Source organism: Natator depressus, chromosome 10, assembly GCF_965152275.1.
Source record: "Natator depressus isolate rNatDep1 chromosome 10, rNatDep2.hap1, whole genome shotgun sequence".
Classification (NCBI taxonomy): Eukaryota; Metazoa; Chordata; order Testudines; family Cheloniidae; genus Natator; species Natator depressus.
The window spans coordinates 19,411,171-19,433,972 of NC_134243.1; the positions used below are offsets into that span (position 1 = coordinate 19,411,171).

General features: G+C 43.9%; 2 protein-coding genes across 2 annotated transcripts in view; one reads left to right on the plus strand and one right to left on the minus strand.

Moving 5' to 3' along the window:
• The window catches only part of NOMO2 (NODAL modulator 2), a 31,590-nt gene extending 16,337 nt beyond the window's left edge, over positions 1 to 15,253 (minus strand). The window contains exons 1-16 of the mRNA XM_074965392.1: positions 15,122 to 15,253; positions 13,659 to 13,748; positions 12,957 to 13,002; positions 11,209 to 11,309; positions 10,994 to 11,100; positions 10,715 to 10,787; positions 9,921 to 10,073; positions 8,742 to 8,879; positions 7,129 to 7,218; positions 6,314 to 6,419; positions 5,744 to 5,894; positions 5,089 to 5,266; positions 3,671 to 3,812; positions 2,454 to 2,585; positions 1,525 to 1,661; positions 532 to 619 (exon numbers count right to left, since the gene is read on the minus strand). Of these exons, the coding sequence (XP_074821493.1) occupies positions 532 to 619; positions 1,525 to 1,661; positions 2,454 to 2,585; positions 3,671 to 3,812; positions 5,089 to 5,266; positions 5,744 to 5,894; positions 6,314 to 6,419; positions 7,129 to 7,218; positions 8,742 to 8,879; positions 9,921 to 10,073; positions 10,715 to 10,787; positions 10,994 to 11,100; positions 11,209 to 11,309; positions 12,957 to 13,002; positions 13,659 to 13,748; positions 15,122 to 15,253 (1,864 nt within the window). The remainder of the gene's footprint in view (positions 1 to 531; positions 620 to 1,524; positions 1,662 to 2,453; positions 2,586 to 3,670; positions 3,813 to 5,088; positions 5,267 to 5,743; positions 5,895 to 6,313; positions 6,420 to 7,128; positions 7,219 to 8,741; positions 8,880 to 9,920; positions 10,074 to 10,714; positions 10,788 to 10,993; positions 11,101 to 11,208; positions 11,310 to 12,956; positions 13,003 to 13,658; positions 13,749 to 15,121) is intronic.
• A 1,708-nt stretch (positions 15,254 to 16,961) lies between these two features.
• ABCC6 (ATP binding cassette subfamily C member 6) overlaps positions 16,962 to 22,802 on the plus strand; it is a 48,000-nt gene continuing 42,159 nt past the window's right edge. The window contains exon 1 of the mRNA XM_074965393.1: positions 16,962 to 17,057. Within this exon, the coding sequence (XP_074821494.1) occupies positions 17,004 to 17,057 (54 nt within the window). The 5' untranslated portion in view covers positions 16,962 to 17,003. The remainder of the gene's footprint in view (positions 17,058 to 22,802) is intronic.

Here is a 22,802-nt window from a genome sequence, read left to right on the forward strand (position 1 = left end):
AAGATAACTGAAGGCCCAACAAGGAGTTAAACCCAGAGCTGTGTGTTGATGTCCCTACTAATCAGGCTATCAGGGCATTCAGCACAAAAAAGCTTTAAATCAAACTTTCTGAAGTTCCTTTTTCTGCTTTGAAAAATCTTTGGTATCTTCTATTTCAAACCTATCCCAGAAGGAACCCTGGATTGCGATGAGACCTATGGGATTTGTGATGTCACATTCTAGTAAGGGAAAGCCCAGTTATGAACAAAATATATGAACCTTTAGCCTGCTAAATGTAAATGGTCAAAGATCAGTGCTTCTGATCCAATTCAATGAAAGTTTCTGACCTCAATTTGTTTGTGAAGAATACACTACCCCTAACTGAAGAACTAAATAGTATGAGAGACTTCATCAGCCTTACAATGTATTTCTATATGAACAGGACTACAGCAAACACCCCTCAGAGATTTGAGAGACCCCAGAAGATTAGTTACCTTAAAAAAAAGTTAAACTTCCAGCAATGTTTTAAAATCAACATTATTAAGAAGCTACCTGGCTTTGAAAGACAGAATCGGTTAACTCCTTTGGACAGGTTATAAACACCAACATTCTCTGGTCCATTTCCATCCTGGTAAAATTCCTGAATGAGGGACCCCAGTACAAAAGATTATCAGCAGGTACCAACACAACAGTATTTACATGGCAAATACTAATTATAGCACTTTTACAACAGTTTCCAACCAAAGATCTCTAAGCCCTTTACAAATGCTGTGAGGCAAATCTCAAAGAGCTCTAAACCTAAATACTCTTGTGAATTAAATATCGTCCTTACTTTACAATCCCGGGGAGAGGGGCAGTGACAGGAAGAGAGATCATTTGCCATTGTCACATATGAAGTCAGTAGCATAGCTGGGAACAGAACTCAGATCTCCTGACTCCCATTCCTGCGCTGCAACTATGGGTATGTCTACACTACAATGTAAACCCAGGGTTAGTGGGACTCAAGTCAGTGGACCCATGGTTAGGGAACCCTGGACTTGAGCATCATCTACATTGTATTTTAACCCTACATTAAGCCTTTTCTAACTCATGCTCAAACCTAGGGATCTGGCATCCACACTGAAGTGCACAGACCCAAGTCAAAGTAACCATATGCTAGAGTCCCTAGAACCTCCGAAATGTGGCCGCTCTAGCCATAGGACCATGGTGTACTTTTTGGGAAAACTTTACCACCCACTTTGCAAAAGCCTTGATCGGTTCGCTCCCCACTGAAACCCAAGCTCTCTGATAGTGTGCTTGCAGATCGGTGATCAAAAGAGAATGGGTTAACGCAGACCTCAGCTGCTGCTATTTGCAAAGGGCAGAGGGCTTCCACTTTCCACAGTGACCCTCACACAAGTCTACCTAATACTCTAACACCTGTGAAATGTGTTGGACAGAGCTTTCAAACAGGAGAATAACTGCAGAGATTCCAAACTGCATACACGTCAGACTGTGTTAAACTGTGTTTGTAAGAAAACGTAAGAGAATGTGTCACGTACATACCAGTGTAATTGCATGGGAAAGAGAACACCTCAGCATATACCCAGTCTGCCTGAATTCTATTCCAGACACATCTTCCTCCAGAACTTCCAACTCCAAAGATTTATTCTTCCAGCACCAGTCTTCATGTACAATGCTTACTAGAAAACATGCACGACAGAGAAACTCTTTGTGATTTATAATGGTGGGAACAAAGGTTGTCCTTGTTGCATGGATGTCTCATATGACTCTGCTCCCCAACAAAAACTTGCCCAGAGATGTGACAATAGGTTTGGGGCAACCTAACCAGCAGCACATAGCCATGCAGCATCACTGCTAATCCAAGCACATTTTGCAGCTGAAAAACAGAACAGCAAAACCTCCAAGCTGTTCCAATGTCCTGATCTCATTGTGGGTGTGATACTGTGAAAGGTGCCTAGAGGAGCTGCGATCCTTTGAAAATCTCTCCTTATAAGACTACGTTTCAGTGCCCGGTTTAAGAGGGAAATATCAGAGAGCAAACATTTTACGGTGGCCTGGTAAGGGTTTCTAAAACACTGTTAATGATAGTCACTCAATCACTACAGGAGCTGGGAGAGTGACAGGTGGAAGAATTAGGGCCTGATCAATGCTATCAGTTTTGGCATAGCTACATTTAAGTCAATGGCCCTTTGATTTACACCAGCTAAAGATCCAGACCTGCATGTATAATTCCCAGAGCCCATGGGTCTTTGATTGTAGATTGATTTCAGGGTTGGATAAAAACGGCAAGAAAAGTTGAGGATATTTATTTGTAATATTTGTGCTCTCAAACATCGTATATCTGACTTGTGAGGCAAATACTGTAGTACAGCCAGTTTAAGGACTAGAGCCAGTTTAAGGAAAGGAAGCAGATTACAGTTACAAATTTAGTTACTGAACTAGCGTATTGAGAAATTCTCTCTAATCCCTACTTTTGTATTTGCCAGGTAGCACATTCTCAAATGTGAAAGCCACAGAGTCCATCTTTGCAGAGAGCTGGAGGTTGCGCTTTTCTCCCTGGCGGCTCACAGACTGCAGAGCCACCATCAGATCACCACAGGAGTCTGTGAAAACAAGCAAGACAGACAAAGGAATTATAATGACTTCTAGTTTGCAAACCAAACCCGTTTTTCACTTCCTGAGCACTATAACTTCAGGAAATTAATCTTTTAAGGGGATTATTTCTTGGGCACTCATTTACCAGATCTTTGCTGTATTTTTGAGAGAGTTTTAGTTCATTAAACCACAATATATTCTTGGGGACCAGCTTTTGATCTACTGGGAGCTGACAAGCAGAGGCCCAGATTAGACTCCTGGGTTCAGCCTCTATACACAAGTTGCAGGGCCTAGAAACACTGCCAAGACAGAATGCTCAGTCCCTGGGGAAGGCCCACGGGGAACAATTTAGGTGCAACTATGACCAATTCCACAGAGTTCTGACCCCAGTCCTTTCTGATGAAGTTGCTGAAGTTGGGGGGATGGAGGGGAAGAGGGGAGGAGAGGGGGATTTAAGGGGAACCTCAGGACACCATGTGCAGCTTGAGGGACCTCGCTGGGAGGAACAGGGACATAGTCTAATAAGTGTACTCTGTAAGTACGCTTGTCGGTGGCTTAGGCCTACAAACACTCATGTGCACAAGTAACTATTTGTGAAGTTTGTTCTTGTGGCAGCATTTACATTCAATACACTATCCCTGCACCGGAAAGATACGCACCTGCAATCAAGACTTATTATCATCTATCAACTGGTGGGGCTACAGAAGGTAAAAGATAAACTAATTAGTGCTGGCAGTGTGTTTGGTGCAGTACAGGACACAGACAAAGAGCCCCTGATCCTGCACACACTTAAGTACATACGAAACTTTACTAATGCAAGACACCCCAATGGCCCATCAAAGAGGAGTCTTATTGGACTGTAAGGTCTTCAGAGCAGAGATCATCTCCATCAGTGTTTTGCACAACACGAAGCACCCCCTGGCGCCAAACAGTAAGAAGTCAGCATTTACCTGGGTTAGCCCTGCCTGCAGATTGGTAACTAGTACTGATTACAACAATGCTCATGTTCTGCTCAGGTGCAGGGATATCACACTGACCATGCATGCTGCTAAAAAGTCACCACCCATGCTTTTACTTTCAAGGCAGGTCTTACCCAAACAGGAGATTTTCCCCGAAACTGATGCTAGAAATTGAGAAAAGGTCACATCCATCACTGGCCTGTCTGCAACAGTCACAGGGAACATTTTGGGTTTCAAAGCAAGTCCTGCTCTGCTTTCAGCCTCCGGAACGATTACCTGTAGGGTACATCACAGCACCAGAGGCTTTTATTTAAATGCTACAGTAATTGTAATGCACACAATTCATTTTTCAGGGGTTAGTGACTGGAAATGTACCGTACATCTCAGAGAAAACAGAACTTGCCCTTCGGTACATTTGCTTTTCAGGATTATCTGGTCACTACGACAAATATACAGCTCCACAGAGACACAGATAAGAGAAAGGGAGGTCATATCCTGGGGAAAACGCATGGAAGAAAGCTTCCTCTTTCTTACACTATCCAGTCTAGCTGCCTCCTAAAAGCGTCTGGAATACCTGTGCGCCAGGAACCCTCCCAACAGTTCAGTCCTGATGACCTGCCAATCCCACAAGTGGCAACTGACAGGAACCACCACTTTGGTAAGTGTCAACTCTGTGAGGACCACGGCAGCCTGTATCTATGAGTCTCCAACCATCTCCTTATAGCATGTTTCCTAATCCTTTTCCAGTGGGAAACAGCTGCAAGTTCCCGAGCTCTCAGCTGGAAGGGAATCACCGTGTGTGTCAGCCTTAGTTGCGCCTTAGTTGCAAGCAGATGCTTAGGCTATGTCTACACTTATGCTGGTGTGTAGAGTACATACACTGCTCTCCCCCAGTACAGGTATAAATAGCAGTGTAGACAGTGAGGTACTGCTTCGGCAAGTAAAGCCGTACCAAAACCTTAGGATATGTACCCTACACAGCTCTCTGCACACCCAAGCAGTGCCTCTCACAGCTAAACCACTATATTTAGCAGTGTTGTGTCCTGCTGCTGAAGCCTTTCCCTGTCAAAGTGAAATCAGGGAGCTGCTGGAGCCTTTCCCCACTGCTTCCCTGCTGCCAGAGCCTTTCGCTGCTGCACGTAGCTACACATACCCTACACACCATCACCAGCATAGAGAAGGCCATAGAGAGCAGGAAGAGGCAGACGCAACAAGCTGTCTGACAAGTCTCACTCACACGGCAATATAATAGGACAAGAAGGAGTGGCAGACAGGATTTCAAACCAAAGACAGATAAAAAACAACATGCATCCTGTGTAGTCTGGTCTCCTACTTTTACCAGCTGTAAGCAAAAAGGAGCACAGGAACTTCAACTCCATTAGAATACAGCAAACATTGTTTTGCCCAGTGTAAAGGGGATAAAAGGACTGGAGAAGACACCTTTTCAGCTTCTTAAACACAAAGTAAAACATCCCAAAAAAATCAATATTTTAGTGTCTAGAAAATAACCCGGCTTTTCACTGGAAAAGGAGAAACTGAAGCTTGCTCTCACCTGGATGCTGTATGTACCCGATTTTGCCTTAAAACAAAACGCTCCATGAGGGTCAGTCTCTGTTGTAACCAAAGATGCTTTGTCCTTGTCTTGTGGCATCATGATTATCTTGTATTTATTGAACTGTTTGATTGTGTCAGGGAAGCGAGTTACCGAGATCTGACCACACACACTGAATCTACAAATGAGATTGCCATCCATTAGCCTGAACACACAGATCCCATGTAAAACATGTGCATTCAAACCCCATTAAAAAAGAAATATCACTAAGTTGGAGAGACAGATGTTCAGTGCAGTGCACTCCTCTTAGTTACCACAAGAGAATCCAGTAGCATTAATGCAAGTTACTGTATAATCAACTTTATTCTTAATGGAGTCACCATGCAGTTACTGCCTAACATGTATGTTTTAAATTGAACTGCACCATCCCATAATAAGATAAGCATTTCCCAAAACTAAACACTGAACACATTTCTCTTTGGTTACAACAGCTCATTGTTCGCACAATGCTAAGCAGTATCTATGCCTCTGGTACTACAGATCATGCACTCAAAACTTTGAAAATCTAAACCTGTCTATTAAAGGTTTGGGTTGTTTTTGGTTTTTTTTTTTTTTTTTAATCGATTCACATTTCTACCCTTAACATCGTACTCACCCTGTTGCTATGATGTCAGCCAGCTGTGGTGTGTTCGGTGCAATTTTCACTATAATGGTATCAAAGAAGAGGTGCTCTTTCTGTGCATGAATGGTGTATGTGCCTGTTGTTATGTTTTCGAAGCGGAAAGAGCCATCAGCTTTTGTTTTTACTGTAACAAAAAGACAAGACAGTGAGGAAAAGGTGTGTAAAGTGTATTTTCTTGTCCGCATTAATAAAAAATTCTGAAATGGCCTTCAAAGCTCCAGGTTACTTTTAACGAGCATTGTGTGGCAAGAAATAGTTAAAGGGTTTCTTACTAACACAGCTTTTGTTTCTATGTCTTACAGCTCTGTCCTTGATTTGGCAAGTGTCACAAGAGAAACTGTGACAAAGCTTTAAAAAAGCAAAACAATACGATAACAACAGACCGCAAATGGAAAATTAATCCAGCGACTGAAAATCCCTTTAACTTGCCAAATAAACCACAATGAAAGTATGTTATTGCCCTCTAGTCTTTAGTTCAATCTCAGGCCCTATTCCCATAGCTTAGACTTCCCCATAGCACCACAGGTCAAGATCACTGTGCACCTTTAATTTGGTCATTCAGTGTCACAACAGCATCAGCAACACCTTCTCCTTCAGGGCCATTCAATACTCTGCCTGTGACCGAGAAGCCCATTACATGGAAAACAGGCTGTTGGGGAGGAAAAAAAAAAATAGTTTAACATTTGTATCCACCATATAACAGTATTTGGCTGTACATTTGTAGTTAGGACATACAGAACAGATTGTTTTTAACACAGGAAATTTAGAAAGAAAAACGTATTTTCACTTTTAGAACTAAATCTCTCTGATGTGTTTGCTACCTAAATTCAGATCAAAATCAAAGCAACTTATATCAACAGCTGCAGGAGCAGGATGGTTTTCAGTTCATTCTTTTACTAGTGTAGTGCCTCTAAGTCATGGAGCAGGACTCACTACGCTAGGCTCTGTACAAACACCGAACAAAATGACAGTCCCTGCCCAAAGAGTTTACCATCTAAGGAGCTCACATAACCAATTTAAATGGTTACTGTGCAGTTGCAAAAGGGAGAGAACAAGTTCACTGATCTGTAGGATTATTTTCCCAATTTTGCTTTTTTCTTTAAAACCAGCCTCAAGTGTCAAAGCGCCATGTCAGAGCGTTGGGACACGAAATGTGCCTGATCCTCCCCCATTATCAGATTACATGCTCTACAGTTTGCTACCTACCCAAACATGCATTAGGAATTTGCTTAACACTGATCATTAGGAAGAAAACTCTGGTGGAACAAATCTGCTTTCTACTAAAACAAATTCAGTTGTTATAGGTATAACTCTACAGGGAAGTTTTTCTCTGTAAATATCTGAAATTAACCCCTTACCTCAATTTTCAGACTGTCATGTTCTACCAAGAAGTCCAGTCTAGATGGAGCAACATCAAAGGTAATTCTCTCTCCTCTGTAAAATGGTATCTGGAAGAAGATGCATTTCTTTGAGTCCTAAGCAGCTGTGGTATAATCAAGGCATTGTGTCTTATGTGGCACATTAGACAAAGTTATGCTGCACAAAGCTGGCACCCCTTGTTGCCTTTCTGCAATGGAGTTGAAAATTTGCTGGAGAAATAATTCAGAGGGATGGTGGCATGGAATGAGTTAACCTTTCAGAATTTTTTTGGTGTGCCAGACTTATATTTAAGCATAATAGAGGAGAAATTAAATCAGGCAACCCAAGCTCCATCGTAAGACTCACACGCAATCACACATGGCAGGGAATCGGTAAGCGTTGTCCACACAGTCAAGAACAGCAAATATAAATGGTTATATAAATGTTATACTCTGTTCTTAGGTATTTAAAAGCTGGCATTCAAGCCAAAATATTTTCACTGGTAGTCCTGACGTCTTGTGCAGAGGACGATTTACAGCACACACTGAGAAGATTGCCTCATTGCAACTGCTTGCAGTTTCCTGCTAACACACCCAGCTACAAAGCAAGCAGCCATTGTAAAGAGGAAATACAGAAGGGGGTCGTTTCCTCACTGTTTGCCCTCAGGTTAGGATGGATCTTGCTCTAGTCATCAGTCCAACAGCTTTTCAAGAAGTTATTTGGGTGGACAAAAATCAGAGAGGCACTGAAGATTTCCCAGGGTTTAGACAAAGAATGGATTTCCGCACTTTCTAGTGGTGAGAGGAGGAAACCAGCCAGGACTTCTGCATCCTATTTTTCAACTCTATCACTGACTCCCTGGATACCTCGCCCAAGTCACGTGACTGCTCATGGCTTAGTTCACCCGCCTGTGCCCGGGGGGGGGGAGGCTTGGCAGGTGACAGATGCTTGTCAGAACAATCGCTGGTCAGTGGGGCAGGGATGCTTTGGGATTACAATGGGAGGATCAAATGCACTGATGCAGCTGCCTCACTTATATGTGCTGACAAGAAAGTACAGTGTTAGTGCAATCACAACTGCAGGTGCCTCTACACCATGAGAAAAAGGTAAGGGAATGGATGCATGGTGCAGTCCAAGCACTCTACAGATTGCAATGCCAAAATGCTCTATACCAGGCCTAGCATGAGACCTAATTAGAAGAGTTACAAGGACTTTTCCTCCCTGGCTGAGAGTGAATATGTTTATTAGGAGTTGTGAGTGAACTAAAGAAGAGAACTTTAGGGATGCAATCCAGCAGCGGCTATCTGCAGCTTTCCAGTCCAGTCCAAGCTTCAGGGGTGGTCTGTGACCGGCTGAGCTATCCAGATGAGAACTTGATTTGCTTCATCAGCACTGCCTCAGAAACACCACCACATAGCTCTTCCACCCCAACTTATTTCAGCGCCCAACTTTTTACACTGCACAGCTCGTTTCCAGCTATTTCATCCAATTCAGAAAGCTTCCATTAGCGCTGTTTTGGCAGCTATAAAATTATGAATTCTGGTTTAGAAAAAATAAGAAACCCAACAGCAATCTAGTGTACAAAAAAGCGATGAACTTTCTAGTTACCTACCACAGTGTATTCCCCACTTGGTAAAGACAGGAAGGTGAAAGATCCGTCCTCTTTTGATATAACATTGCACAGATAGTAAAGAGACTTGTCTCTTGCTTGGAACCCATCAACTGGAGAAATGTTGCAGCCCATAATATCCTGTGCAAATAAAAAGCAATATTATTTCTTTCTCCCATACATTCTGTATCCTCCTGAGTGGAGAAAAACAGTTATACTTCATACAAAGGGATAGATTTTCAAAAAGCAGCCTCTAAAATTAAATCTGCAAATTTGCACCCCAAGTTCTTGTGCACACTTTTTTTGGGGGGGGGGGGAGGGAGGGAAATGTTTAGATGTGGCAGGAGAATTGTCTGTGGCTTTAGGGGCAGAGTTTGAAAGTGTGTACACACCAGAGAAAACTACATAAATGAAATGATATGATAGCAAGTTTAAAGACAAAAGAATCAAGAAATTCAATATCTAACGGCTGCACTGCATGTCTGTACAGTACTATCTGTAATACTGTAGACAGGATTAATATTTTAGGCTAGAGGTGCGTTTTGGTTTTTTTCTCCCCGAAGACTGATAAGCACTTGAAAATAAACACTTAAGAACAAATGCTTTCTGAACCAGAACATAAGTTTTCCTAGTCCTATGCTACCGGGGGAGGGAAGAGGGTGGTGTTGGAGTTGCCATACCAGATGAGATCAAGGTCCATCAAGTGTGGTATCCTGCCTCCAACTGAGGCTAGGATCTGATGTTTCACAGAAAGATGAAAAACCCTAGCACTGCACAATGCTGTGCCAGAAGTTCTTTCCTGACCCCTGTGGAGCTTTTGCATTGTTGGAGAAACCCAAGATTGGTCACCCAGAGCTTAGCATGCAGAGACAGATAACTGGACAAATATGACTTGAGAAAAATGTAGGGGGTTAAATCCCCCTCCCTGCCGTCCCAACAAAAATCTTATGACTCTGACATAAACACGAACACTTAGTTTTGTATGTACTGCAACCTTAGAGCTCACGCACATGCTCAGTCTCACTGAGCTCATGTGAGTAAAGATAAGCACATGCAGACGTGTGCATAAAATCAGGGCCTTTTTGCAAAAGAATAATTAAAGGAGCATTATTCATTATCAGACTACAAATGTTCTCCATTTACATCCTTATTACGAATACAATGTGTCTGATCTTACACTACCTCTTTGGTGACTGAGGAGGAGAAAAGAAGAAACATGACCCCTTTCATGGGTTCCCCATCACTCCGCACAGAGCCTGAAACATTGTAGCCAGCAACGACTAGAGGGCCAGCAGTGTTGGCATTGGAATTGGTCACTCTCACCACTGTGTTTGCCTGAAATGTAGAAGCTGATACATTGCAATCAAATAATAATAATAATAGGATGCCTTTTATAACTACCACTAAGACACAACAACGTCAAACAAAAGCAAGACAGCTAAACAATGATGCAATTACATACATAATATTCAGAAAGGATTTCTAATCCACAGCATCGTTATTCAGGGTGAAGGTGACAACACAGCAACAAGCAATGGGTCAGACAAAGAACCCCGCTGAAAAACCACCATTAAGTTGCTTTAACGGGAGATTGGGATGGACAGACGTCCATGGGAAGTAAGTGTCACTACTACAAAGGCCTGGTCACCACTGGCGATCTCAACATCAGACTGGACTGCAAACTTTCTGTTTACAAATACAAGTAGGAAGGTGCAGGCTCTGCACATGCATTTTTGATTATGCATAGTCATTCAGCCTGCTAGCCCTGTACCTTTCAAGCCCAGCCTGACAAGGCAGTTTCCCACCAACCTCTAAGTGAAATTTACAAAAAACATTGATCTAAACTTGTTTCACTGATTCAGATCTTCTCTCATGTTCATTCCTAATTACTTAAAACAGAGTGGTGCACTAATCGATATACGCCAGCAATAAGCCCAAAGTCACCTCTCTTTTACCAATGCTTTCTGGGCACTAACCTCTTTCAAGGTCCAGGTAGGATGAGATGCAAAGATTTCATATTCTCCAGGAAGCACTTTGAAAAAAGCAAACCTGTGCAACATGAAATGTGTTATTTTTTCTCAGCATTTCCAGCACATTCACAGAACAAATAGATATTGGCACACATTAGAAAAAATATTTAAGCAAAAAACCATTAGCAATCATTAGCAAGAATCCCAAATAATTTAAAATATTTTCTTCCCAAATCTACTAATGCAGTATAAACTTAATCAATCGCGTGCACACACAAAACTCACTTTCCTCCAGCTTGGGTCACAGTAGCTTGTATATTTACTTCAGTACCAGGATTTCTCAGTACAACCTGGACTCCTGCAGGACCTAATGTTTGACCCTTGCTGAGAACCTGTCAAGAGGCACAAACAGTAACTTGCCAAGCAGCAGTGTACTGCTCCTGTGAAATAGACATGCATTGTTAAACTGATGTGGCAAAAGAACATAAAAGGAGTCTAACCTTTCCAGTCACAGAAAACCCTGTAAACACAAAGTTAATATCTCCTCCTTTTGTGCAAATGTCATTAACACCATCCACGTGGATGTCCACACTAGTTGGCTCTGGAAAAAAAAAAAAATGAAATCGCAAACTACATTAGTGACATGGGAATTGTGGGTCTATTTTACTGCAGCTTTGCAGAATCATAATGGAAATTTACTAGCCCAAGCCCAATATCAGCTTGCCAACCCTTACCATGTGAAGAAACTACTGATGTTTGACTCACCAATCAAAAAGTTACTTTCCCCGGGCAAATGAGTGAATAGCTTCATTATTTCGTACAGTAATTTTACTGTTTGATTGTATTTACTGAAATGTTGTACGCTTCTTTAAAAAGCAAATCATTTAAAGGGTTGGCTTCCCAGAAACAAGAGACTGAATAATGAAGTCATAAAACGTTCTAACTAGAGAGGTGCTAGAATATAAAGACCCGCCACTGTCAACCACTTGAAGTTGCCTTGAAAATATCCACCTCACAGACACATTAGAATCAAGCTAGTAGGTCTTCTTCCCTCCCCCATCTAGCAACTTACGTTTCTTCAATGGAATACAGTTAAAGTCAATGTGCATGTTTTCCTATAATGTGGTAAAAGGGAAAAGTCTTGTGGCTGAAGCTCCAGTCTGGGAGTTCATTTTAGATAGCAAGATATTTAATTAAGAAAACCAAACTTATTTTGTTTACTGAAAATCCTTAATGCTAGTTTCTATGTTCATTCTTCAACCTACAATTCAGTGTTTCACTGGATTGCCAATATTGCAGCAGCCATTTTCAACATTTGAAGGAGTCCATAGCAGTAACCACCCCAAAGCAAGGCCCATAGTAAGAGCCTCATGAACCCTTTCCCTCACCCACAGCTCATTCAAACTTCTATTACAAGCTCCAAAACTCCATGCACCTTAATTCTATAAAATGAAAGATCTCAGTGTCTTCTGGGAAATTTTTCTTCCCGGAAGCAGGAAGAATAACATCTTTATAAACTAGAACTAAAAAACACGTTATGTGTTGCTGTTCTGTAGTCCCCTCTTTCTACAGTTAAGCTTTAAAAGAGTTTCAGGACACACTGAACACATTCAAGATGCCACAAACACTCTAAAATGGTCACTATTTCTGCCAATACACTCAAAACTGCCCTATTATCATTTATTTTTATATAAATAAGAAGCTGCTATCCCAACCTCTAGACATTTCTGACATCTTTAAAAAAAGACATGGTCTGATTTTCAAAAGTACAGAGCATCCACAGCTCCTATTGACCTCAGTTAATTGATGGGCACTCAGCATTTCTGAAAGTCAGGCCTATACAGACCACGCATTTCAACCAATGCAAAATATAACAAATCCAGCAGCCTAATCCTTAGCCAAGGCAAACCACCCAAAAATAAAAATACCCTATTCCCCTGACCATTCTAATTTCCATCCAAAACCCCACCCTCCTAAAGCAGTACTAGGCTTAGCCTATACAGGTGACCAGAATGTCCAGTTGGTAGTTTTTGTTATGTGAACAATAAGGATTGGGATGAAACCAAACTAATTTTCAAAGAAAGGTACATTTTAGACATTTAAACCATAACTAGGCCATACCTAAGTAGAGCTTAGCTCATTTGAAACAATTGCTTTTTCCAGCCTACAAATCAGAGCCAGTCTAAAGGAGGCAGTGGAACAGCTGCATGTGCAATTGCACCATTTCTACAGCAGACCAAGTACTCACCAAAACTCCAGCCAAGAGGTGGCTCAATCTTAAGAACAAAATCCCCCTAGAAAAAGAGCATAACGAGGATCTGTTGATTTAAATGGAATCAGCTAGCTTAAAGAAAAACATTCAGTGCACAGTTTCAATGTTGCAGAGAGTATTTAAGAACACATTAAAAAATCCAAAGCATTATTTTCAAAATCGCAGTGACTGCTTGAGTATCACCATTCAGGAAATAGGTCAGGGGCCTCTCTCAACAGGGACTTCCCTTTCAGTGACAGTACCCCCAGGAGGCCTATGGAAGATACTAAGACCACAGTCCTGCCATGAGCTCCATGCAGATAGACCCATATATCCATGTAGAACCCCACTGAAGTCAACAGGGTATGACAGGCACTCAGGGGTCTACCTGTGCAGTGCTCATTGTAGGATTAGGGCCTAAACACTGGAAATCTGAAAGCCTTCAAGTTATGAGGAGAAGGGGGGTATTTTTTGTTAATTCAGATAATTTAATTTAAATTTTTTAAAAAACATTAAGCTATTATTAGAACATTTGAAGCTGATTTCCATTTTCTTTTTCGAATGTAAGCATCAGCTTTCCCAGTGTAACTTTGCATCAAACTCTAAAAAGACATTTCATTCTGCAAACAGGACTGAATGTTAAATTAGCCCGTTATGTTACTGCATGGCAGAGAGAGCACAACAGCTCTGGCTTCTTACCTTATCGTACAAGGGAATCATGAAGTAGCCATTATTTGGGGCACAATCTGTTTGGTATTTCAGAGTCCCATGCTTTGTATATAATTTAATCTACAAGAAACAGAAAAAGATGAAAAGTTGTCTCTGAAAAATTCACATGTAAGTGAAATCTGAAAGAGGAATTCCCAGTGGATTTTGCACCACAAAACCATTGCACAGTTCCCTGGGGATAAGAGAGGGAAAATTTTCAGGGGGGAAAAAAAAATAAAAATCACACAAAAAGGTGAATCTCAGACTTGGGAAAAAGTGGATGAATGTTTTTAAAAGAACCCAGCTTAGAAGGAAAATACATTAAAGGAATACTGTCAACTTGAAATCCAGTCAACATAAAAAAATAGTTAAAGTAGTTTCACACAAATCCACAAATTCCTACGCAATCTCTTTTGTGATTTTACAATCACATTTTCCTAGGGTTTTGTTTGTTTTTTTTAATTGTTCTCTCTCTCTCTCTCCCCCCCCCCACTGTGATACAAAACTGAAAAACAAAATGGAAATTAATTAACTGACTATTCAGGGAAAAACAACAAACCCTGCTAAACACAAAAAGCTGTCAAATGCACAAAATGGGGAAAAAATTCTCTGTAGTCTGTCAGTTCAAACAAGGTTAGGTCTTACTAACTATGGTGGGCAAAAACATTCAGGCAAAGTTTGATTTTTAAGTTGACAGCCTCCCTTTAAACGGCGATTTAAAACCCCCACAATTCTCCGCAACATAAGATGGACCTTAAAGACAGCAGAAACACATGGGATTTAAAGACAACAAAGCCCATTTAAAAAAGAATCGTAACAATCCTTCCAAACGCACCAGCATCCTCCAACTTCCCAAAACACCCTAACGCTAACTCGGGAGAGGAACAACTTTGGGACCATTTTCCACGGAAGGCGCTGACACACAGGGGCGCTGGGTGACCTTGGAAAAACCTCGATGGGCAGATGAAATCCACCATTCGAACCACAAACAGGCCTGAACCAGCTGCCCTCCAGCTCTGGGCGAGTTCAGATACAGGCTCTCCAGCGTGACACACACAACCCCAGGCAACGGGCGGACCCTGCTGCCTCCCGCGCAGGCCTGGCTGCCCGGAGAGTGGGGCAAAGGGGAAGGCATGTGCCAGTTGCTCTCCGAGCCGGGCACCGAGGAGAGGGACCCCGCGATTGAGGAGAACCAGGGACGTGGGGGAGGATTCCCGCTAGGGAAGCACGGGGCACACGGCTGGGCATGGGGGCGCCTCAGGGGTCCCTGGGGGAACCACACAGCCGGGAGGAATGAGGCCGGCTGCGGGGGGGGTCCCCTATGGGAGGGGTCCCGGCTGGGGGGCGAGGAGGATCCCTGGGGGGAAGGCTCCCTTGGGGGGGGCGGCTCAGGCAGGGAAGGCCCCAGAGGGCGCCCCGGAGGCGGGGTCTCTGCGGGGACCCGGGCGGCTCACCTCGATCAGGGAGTAGCTGATCTCCACGTCGGACTTGACGAAGCCCCCGCACCCCACCACGATGTCCTCGGAGCCCCGCGCCAGGGCCCACCACAGGGCCCAGCAGAGCGCGGCCGCCCAGCCCCGCCGCATCCCGCCCCCCTGCCGGCGGCCCACGTGGGCCGGGACCAGAGCGGCGCTGACACACGCTCCGCAGCCGGGCTCTGCCGGCCCCGCGACAGGCGGCTCGCGGAGAGGGCCCGAAGGGCCGCGGAGTAGGAGCTGAAACCGCAGCCTGCTGCCATCTGCTGGCCTGGAGGACTCCCACGCCTGAGATCCCGGACTCGGCCCCATCCCATAATCGGCCCCATCCCCTTCCACCCCAGGATCCTAGTATATCCCCAAAAAGAAAAGGAGGACGAGTGGCAACTGAGAGACTAACAAATTTATTTGAGCATAAGCTTTCCTGAGCTACAGCTCACTTCATCGGATGCATGCAGTGGAAAATACAGTGGGGAGATTTTATATACACAGAGAACATGAAACAATGGGTGTTACCCTACACACTGTAAGGAGAGTGATCAGGTAAGGTGAGCTATTACCAGCAGGAGAGGTGGGGAAAAAAAATTTGTAGTGATAATCAATGTGGGCCATTTCTAGCAGTTGACAAGAAGTGGGGGGGGGAATAAACATGGGGAAATAGTTTTACTTTGTGTAAGGACCCATCCACTCCCAGTCTTTGTTCAAGCCTAAGTTAATTGTATCCAGTTTGCAAATTAATTCCAATTCAGCAGTCTCTCGTTGGAGTTTGGTTCTGAAGTTTTTTTGTTGAAGAATTGCCACTTTTAGGTCTGTAATCGAGTGACCACAGAGATTGAAGTGTTCTCCGACTGGTTTTTGAATGTTATAATTCTTGACATCTGATTTGGCCAGACCAGATAGTCTCTACGTAAAAGAATAAATGGACACAAATCAGATGTCAAGAATTATAACATTCAAAACCCATCAGCATAACAATGTCTACACTGAAGTGCTACAGTGCACAGCTGTAGCATATTAAGTCTAGTAGACAATCCCTTAGAAACTGATTTAGTTTAATCAGCACAATCTCCATGGATTTCAGATTAACAGTGCTTTATAGCAATTTAGTTTGATTCCTTCCTGAGTTAATTAAGGGTATGTCTACACTGCAGAGATTATACCTGCAGAGCCTTGTATCATAGACAGAGCCAACACCAACAGAAGGGGGTTTTGGTGTAGAAACACCAGGTCGCTGAATGAAGTTAACTAGTTGCTAGATGCCCCCTTCCATTGACATAGTTGTATCTACACAGGGGTTAATGTAGCACAGCAAAGTCATTCAGAGGTGTGGTTTTTCCACACCCTGGGCCCTGACCCACGTTCCTATGCTGCTATAGCTTTCCAGTGTACACAGACCTAAAAGGGGTCATTAGTGTTATTTAGTGAAATTGATACAGCTTGCTCTGGGCTGTGAGGTTAGCCTTGGAAATCTGACCCTGGGGGCCAATCCTAGGCAGTTTTGGGGTCTGTCGCTCCCCAGCAGTCAGGGAGATAGGTAGGTGGATATAATGGAGCAGGGAGTGGAGTCTGACCCCCAAACCTGCTAATCTGGAGCTGGGCGGGCTTGTATCTGCCCTTTGGGACCGAGGCCTTTATAGTCTCTGGGGGACGTTCCCAGCGGGACGCGGCCTCCACTCCAAACTCTCCCCGGGTTCGGGGCCGGTCCGTCCAGGCCCAACCCCGAAGGCCATTTGCTCGGCAAACAGGCCCGGGCTCTCGTCACACATTAACCACCCTGGCCAGCAAGCCACGCGGGCGGCCGGAGCCAGCGCAGGAGGGCCCAGGCCGGCCGCAGCCCCCGCCGCGCTCCGGGGCACGCACCATGGCCGGGGGCGGCTGGCTGTGCGGCTCCCGAGAGGGCTTCGCGGGCCTCTGGGTGAGTGAGCTCCCCGCTGCGGAGACATTTTCCCCAAATCCCCCCGCCCCCAGGCGGACCCCGGGCGGCAGCTGCTCGCTGTGCAGCGGGGCATCGCACCCGCCGCTCCCCGCCGCCGCTGGGCACGATTCGGATCTTGCAGCTGTTGCTGCCGCTGGGCACGATTCGGATCTGAGAGCAGGCTCCACAGGTGGCAGCAGCAGCTACGTCTAGTACCCCGGTTGCAGTGCTTGTGCATAGCCCGTCACTGGGGTCTGTGCGGTGGGGGTGGGGCACTTATCCTGCCTCGTGCCTGGAGAAGGGGACCCATTCCCTCTTCCTAGCCATGCAAGAAGTGCAGCAACTTCCCAGCTACTCAAAGCCCGCTGGCTTTTCTCTCTCGCTCTCGGGTTTCCCCGTTTGCAGTGTTATATGACAGGGCACTGTTTATCGCCAGCTGCAGAGTCCAGACCTTTGCCCACTCTCCAGCCATTTCTCCTCTCAGTCATTGTAGACAAATGGTTCATTACCCCTTGCTGCAGGGGGTGGGAGGAAAGCAAAGTACAGTTACCTGAGTGGGGGAGACCAACTGCTGGAGTATGTAGGAGAGATCCAACAAAGAGAGCTAGAGCCCAGAGTGGAAAAAAAAGCCCACACCTGCCCAGCAGTGTTATAGAGCTCCCCCCATTCATAGATAGCACCTGTCTGCTTCATTGACCTTCCTTGCTTCAAGAAACTTTGGACTCGTGGAAGCTGAAACCCTTAGCTTTGGGCACAGTCCAAAGCTAATACACCATTCTGGACTTTAATATTTGAAAATATAAGCTACAAGAACAATAGATGGAATGCAGTCAAAATCTTTAATAAAGTGTTATGCTGATTGCATCATACATTTTGCCACCTGTAATAGGTAGAGACAAATATTTGCAACCCTTCTAACGTATAAGGCCATGTCTACTCCACAAAATTGTCGACTTAATTTACGTCGGCATATAGCCACTGCAATTATTAAATCGCTTGAGTGTGCACACACTTGGCTTCTTAGGTCAGCAGTAAGCTGACACCAGGATCATTTATATTCATAGGTGCTGGAACTAGGGGTGCTGGGGCTGCTGTCATGGGCTTGAATTGATTTCTATTATATAACAGGCTTACAGGTTGGTTCAATGACTCTCAGCACCCCCACTAAAACAATTGTTCCAGTACCCCTGTTTGTAGCGTCAGCCTTGGGCATTATGAGACGGCTCCTGAAAGCCAGTAACAACCAATGTAACTAATACAATGTCAACACTGACACTTCGTTGACCTAATTACATGGACCATGACTCTGTACCACTCAGGGAGGTGATGTTATTAAGTTGGTGTAGAGAGGCACTTGCATGGGTGGGAGCCAAATGTAAGTGAAGACACTTCCACAGCTAAGTCAATGCAAGGCAATTTACATCAAACTAACTGTGTAGCGGCCCAAGACACTAAAATTACTGTTAACTAGAGCCACAAGTACCACAATAATTTTTATATAATGGTGGTTGGAAATAAACACAATATTACAAAAAACAGTATCAAAATATTAAGGATGAAACCCTTTCCCATTGACTTCAATGGGAGTTTGAAGTTGACTTCAATGGGGGAGAATTTCACCCTCAATATATAATGGGCCAAATTATTTTCAGTGGGGCTTAACTAGAGTTAAGGTGCAAGGAGTCCATGATGGAAGGTGTCAAAGTTCCTTCCCCACTCTAAACTCTAGGGTACAGATGTGGGGAGCTGCATGAAAGACCCCCTAAGCTTATTCTTACCAACTTAGATTAAACGCTGCCACCACCAAAGTGTTACACAAAGAACAGGGGAAGTGCCCACTTGGAAATCTCTCCCCACCAAAATATCCCCCCACCCCCAAGCATTTCACCCCCTTTCCTGGGGAAGGCTTAATAAAAATCCTCACCAATTTGCATTGGTGAACACAAACCCCAACCCTTGAATCTTAAGAACAATGAAAAAGCAATCAGGTTCTGAAAAGAGAATTTTAATTAAAGAAAAAGTAAAAGAATCACCTCTGTAAAATCAGGATGGTGAATACCTTACAGGGTAATCAGATTCAAAACACAGAGAATCTCTCTAGACAAAACCTTAAGTTACAAAAAGAGGAATATACATTCCCTTCAGCACAACTTATTTTATCAGCTATTTAAACAAAAGAGAATCTAACGCATATCTAACTAGATTGCAAAAAGAAAAAAGAAAAGGAGTACTTGTGGCACCTTAGAGACTAACCAGTTTATTTGAGCATGAGCTTTCGTGAGCTACAGCTCACTTCATCGGATGCATAGCATATCGTGGAAACTGCAGAAGACATTATATACACACAGAGACCATGAAACAAAACTTCCTCCCACCCCACTGTCCTGCTGCTAACAGCTTATCTAAAGTGATCATCAAGTGATCATCAAGGAAGGCCATTTCCAGCACAAATCAATGTTTTCTCACTCTCCCCCCCCCCCCCCCCCCCCCGACACACATACAAACTCACTCTCCTGCTGGTAATAGCCCATCCCTCTTTGAAACCTCTCTTTATAATGCGCATGATAATCAAGGTGGGTCATTTCCAGCACTAATCCAGGTTTTCTCACCACCACCACCCCCCCCACACATACCCCCCCTCCAAAAACCACACACACAAACTCACTCTCCTGCTGGCAATAGCTCATCTTACAATGTGCACAGCAATAATCCAAGTTTAACCAGAATGTCTTGGGGGGGGGGGGGTTTGTAGGAAAAAAACAAGGGGAGATAGGCTACCTTGCATAATGACTTAGCCACTCCCAGTCTCTATTCAAGCCCAAATTAATAGTATCCAATTTGCAAATGAATTCCAATTCAGCAGTTTCTCACTAGAGTCTGGATTTGAAGTTTTTTTGCTTTAAGATAGCGATCCTCATGTCTGTGATTGCGTGACCAGAGAGATTGAAGTGTTCTCCGACTGGTTTATGAATGTTATAATTCTTAACATCTGATTTGTGTCCATTTATTCTTTTACGTAGAGACTGTCCAGTTTGACCAATGTACATGGCAGAGGGGCATTGCTGGCACATGATGGCATATATCACATTGGTGGATGTGCAGGTGAACGAGCCTCTGATAGTGTGGCTGATGTTGTTAGGCCCTGTGATGGTGTTCCCTGAATAGATATGTGGGCACAGTTGGCAACGGGCTTTGTTGCAAGGATAGGTTCCTGGGTTAGTGGTTCTGTTGTGTGGTATGTGGTTGTTGGTGAGTATTCATTAAGCGAATGAATGACCCACCTTGATTATCATGCGCATTATAAAGAGAGGTTTCAAAGAGGGATGGGCTATTACCAGCAGGAGAGTGAGTTTGTATGTGTGTCTGTGTGTGTGTGTGGGGGGGGGGGGAAGAGTGAGAAAACATTGATTTGTGCTGGAAATGGCCTTCCTTGATGATCACTTGATGATCACTTTAGATAAGCTGTTAGCAGCAGGACAGTGGGGTGGGAGGAAGTTTTGTTTCATGGTCTCTGTGTGTATATAATGTCTTCTGCAGTTTCCACGATATGCTATGCATCCGATGAAGTGAGCTGTAGCTCACGAAAGCTCATGCTCAAATAAACTGGTTAGTCTCTAAGGTGCCACAAGTACTCCTTTTCTTTTTTCTTTTTGCGAATACAGACTAACACGGCTGTTACTCTGAAACCTAACTAGATTGCTTACTAACTCTTTACAGGAGTTCTGACCTGCATTCCTGCTCTAGTCCCGGCAAAAGCATCACACACAGAGAGAGAACCCTTTGTTCCCCCCGAGCTTTGAAAGTATCTTGTCTCCTCATTGGTCATTTTGGTCAGGTGCCAGCAAGGTTATCTTAGCTTCTTAACCCTTTACAGGTGAAAGGTTTTTCCTCTGGCCAGGAGGGATTTAAAGGTGTTTACCCTTCCCTTTATATTTATGACAGAAGGATATTAAAATGTCTTTAGCCTTCCTTATATTAACTTTACTTCAGTATATACCTGTAATGTTATGTATTCATAAGAGAAATACTTTTAAAAGGGCTATGGGGAATAGAAACCTAAAGGGACACACTTTACAGTCTCCTTGCTCAAAACTAATAAAGCCTCATAGTAATTAGCAAACCATCATCCACTTTCTCTCCTCATCAAGTGATTGCTTTCTTCTCAGCCTTGCCTTCTATCAGCATACTGAATAGGAAGGTCCACATCAGGTGTCAGTAGCCCCCTAACTGATGAAAGCGCTGATACCACCCTAACAAGCTGCTAAAGGAAAGATAACAGACTTCACTTGCATGGAGCTAAAACAAATTTATGTGATTTCCCATCTATATCCACACCTGTCTCTCTAATCCTGTGAAAATGATCCTAGCACAGGTCTTTTGAAATCAACCCAAGCACAGGTCCAACCAGTGCAGGTGGCTGTTCTTAATAGCCAATGCCCCAATTGTGCACTGTAGTGTGGCCTACACGAACAAATTGATGGGTTCACATGGAATCCCAGTCAAGTCAGTGGGGCTCTGCACAGGCATGGCCATCCAGCTGGGCACATCACAACGCAGGATCAAGACCCAAGACCATTCAGGGGCTTAGGGAATCATAGACGCAGCAATCTGAAACCAATCCACTGAATATGAGCAATGCAGGCGACTGCTGGATTGTCAATCCCAGAGACATATCTGGCAGCAAAAGCTTCAACATTAAATCCTTCAGTCACTTGAGCCTGGAATCTGCCATAACTCTCTCTCCTCCTATTCATTACCCCCTAAAAGCTCCAGGAGAACCAAAAATATCCACCCAATCCTATCTGTTCTACCCTGGTGGTAACCACAAGGAAGGCTTCAAGCAGTGTAGGCCAAGATTTTCAAACATGGCTGCCTAAAATTAGGCTTCTAAATGCATTTTTAGATATCTTAATAAAAGGGGCCCAATTCTCAGAGGTGCTGGAGACTCCAGGAGCTTGGCTTGTTTAGCCTAACTAAAAGAAGGTTGAGGGGAGATATGATTGCTCTCTTTATCAGAGGGATAAATACCGGAGAGGAATTATTTAAGCTCAGAACCAATGTGGACACAAGAACAAATGGATATAAACTGGTCATTGGGAAGTTTAGACTTGAAATTAGACGAAGGTTTCTAACCATCAGAGGAGTGAAGTTTTGGAACAGCGTTCCAAGGGAAGCAGTGGGTGCAAAAGATCTATCTGGCTTTAAGATTAGACTCGATAAGTTTATGGAGGAGATGGTATGATGGGATAACATGATTTTGGCAATTAATTGATCTTTAAATATTCATGGTAAATAGGCCCAGTGGCCTGTGATGGGATGTTAGATGGGGTGGGATCTGAGTTACTACAGAAAATTATTTCCTGGGTATCTGGATGGTGAATCTTGCCCATATGCTCAGGGTTTAGCTGATCACCATATTTGGGGTCGGGAAGGAATTTTCCTCCAGGGCAGATTGGAAAAGGCCCTGGAGGTTTTTCGCCTTCCTCTGTAGCATGGGGCACAGGACACTTACTGGAGGATTCTCTGCTCCTTGAAGTCTTTAAACCATGATTTGAGGACTTCAATAGCTCAGACATAGGTGAGAGGTTTTTTTCAGGAGTGGGTGGGTGAGATTCTGTGGCCTGCATTGTGCAGGAGGTCAGACTAGATGATCATAATGGTCCCTTCTGACCTTAGTATCTATGAATCTATATCCAGCCAAAATTGGCAACCCTAAACTGTAGATGTTCAGCACTTTGAAAATCA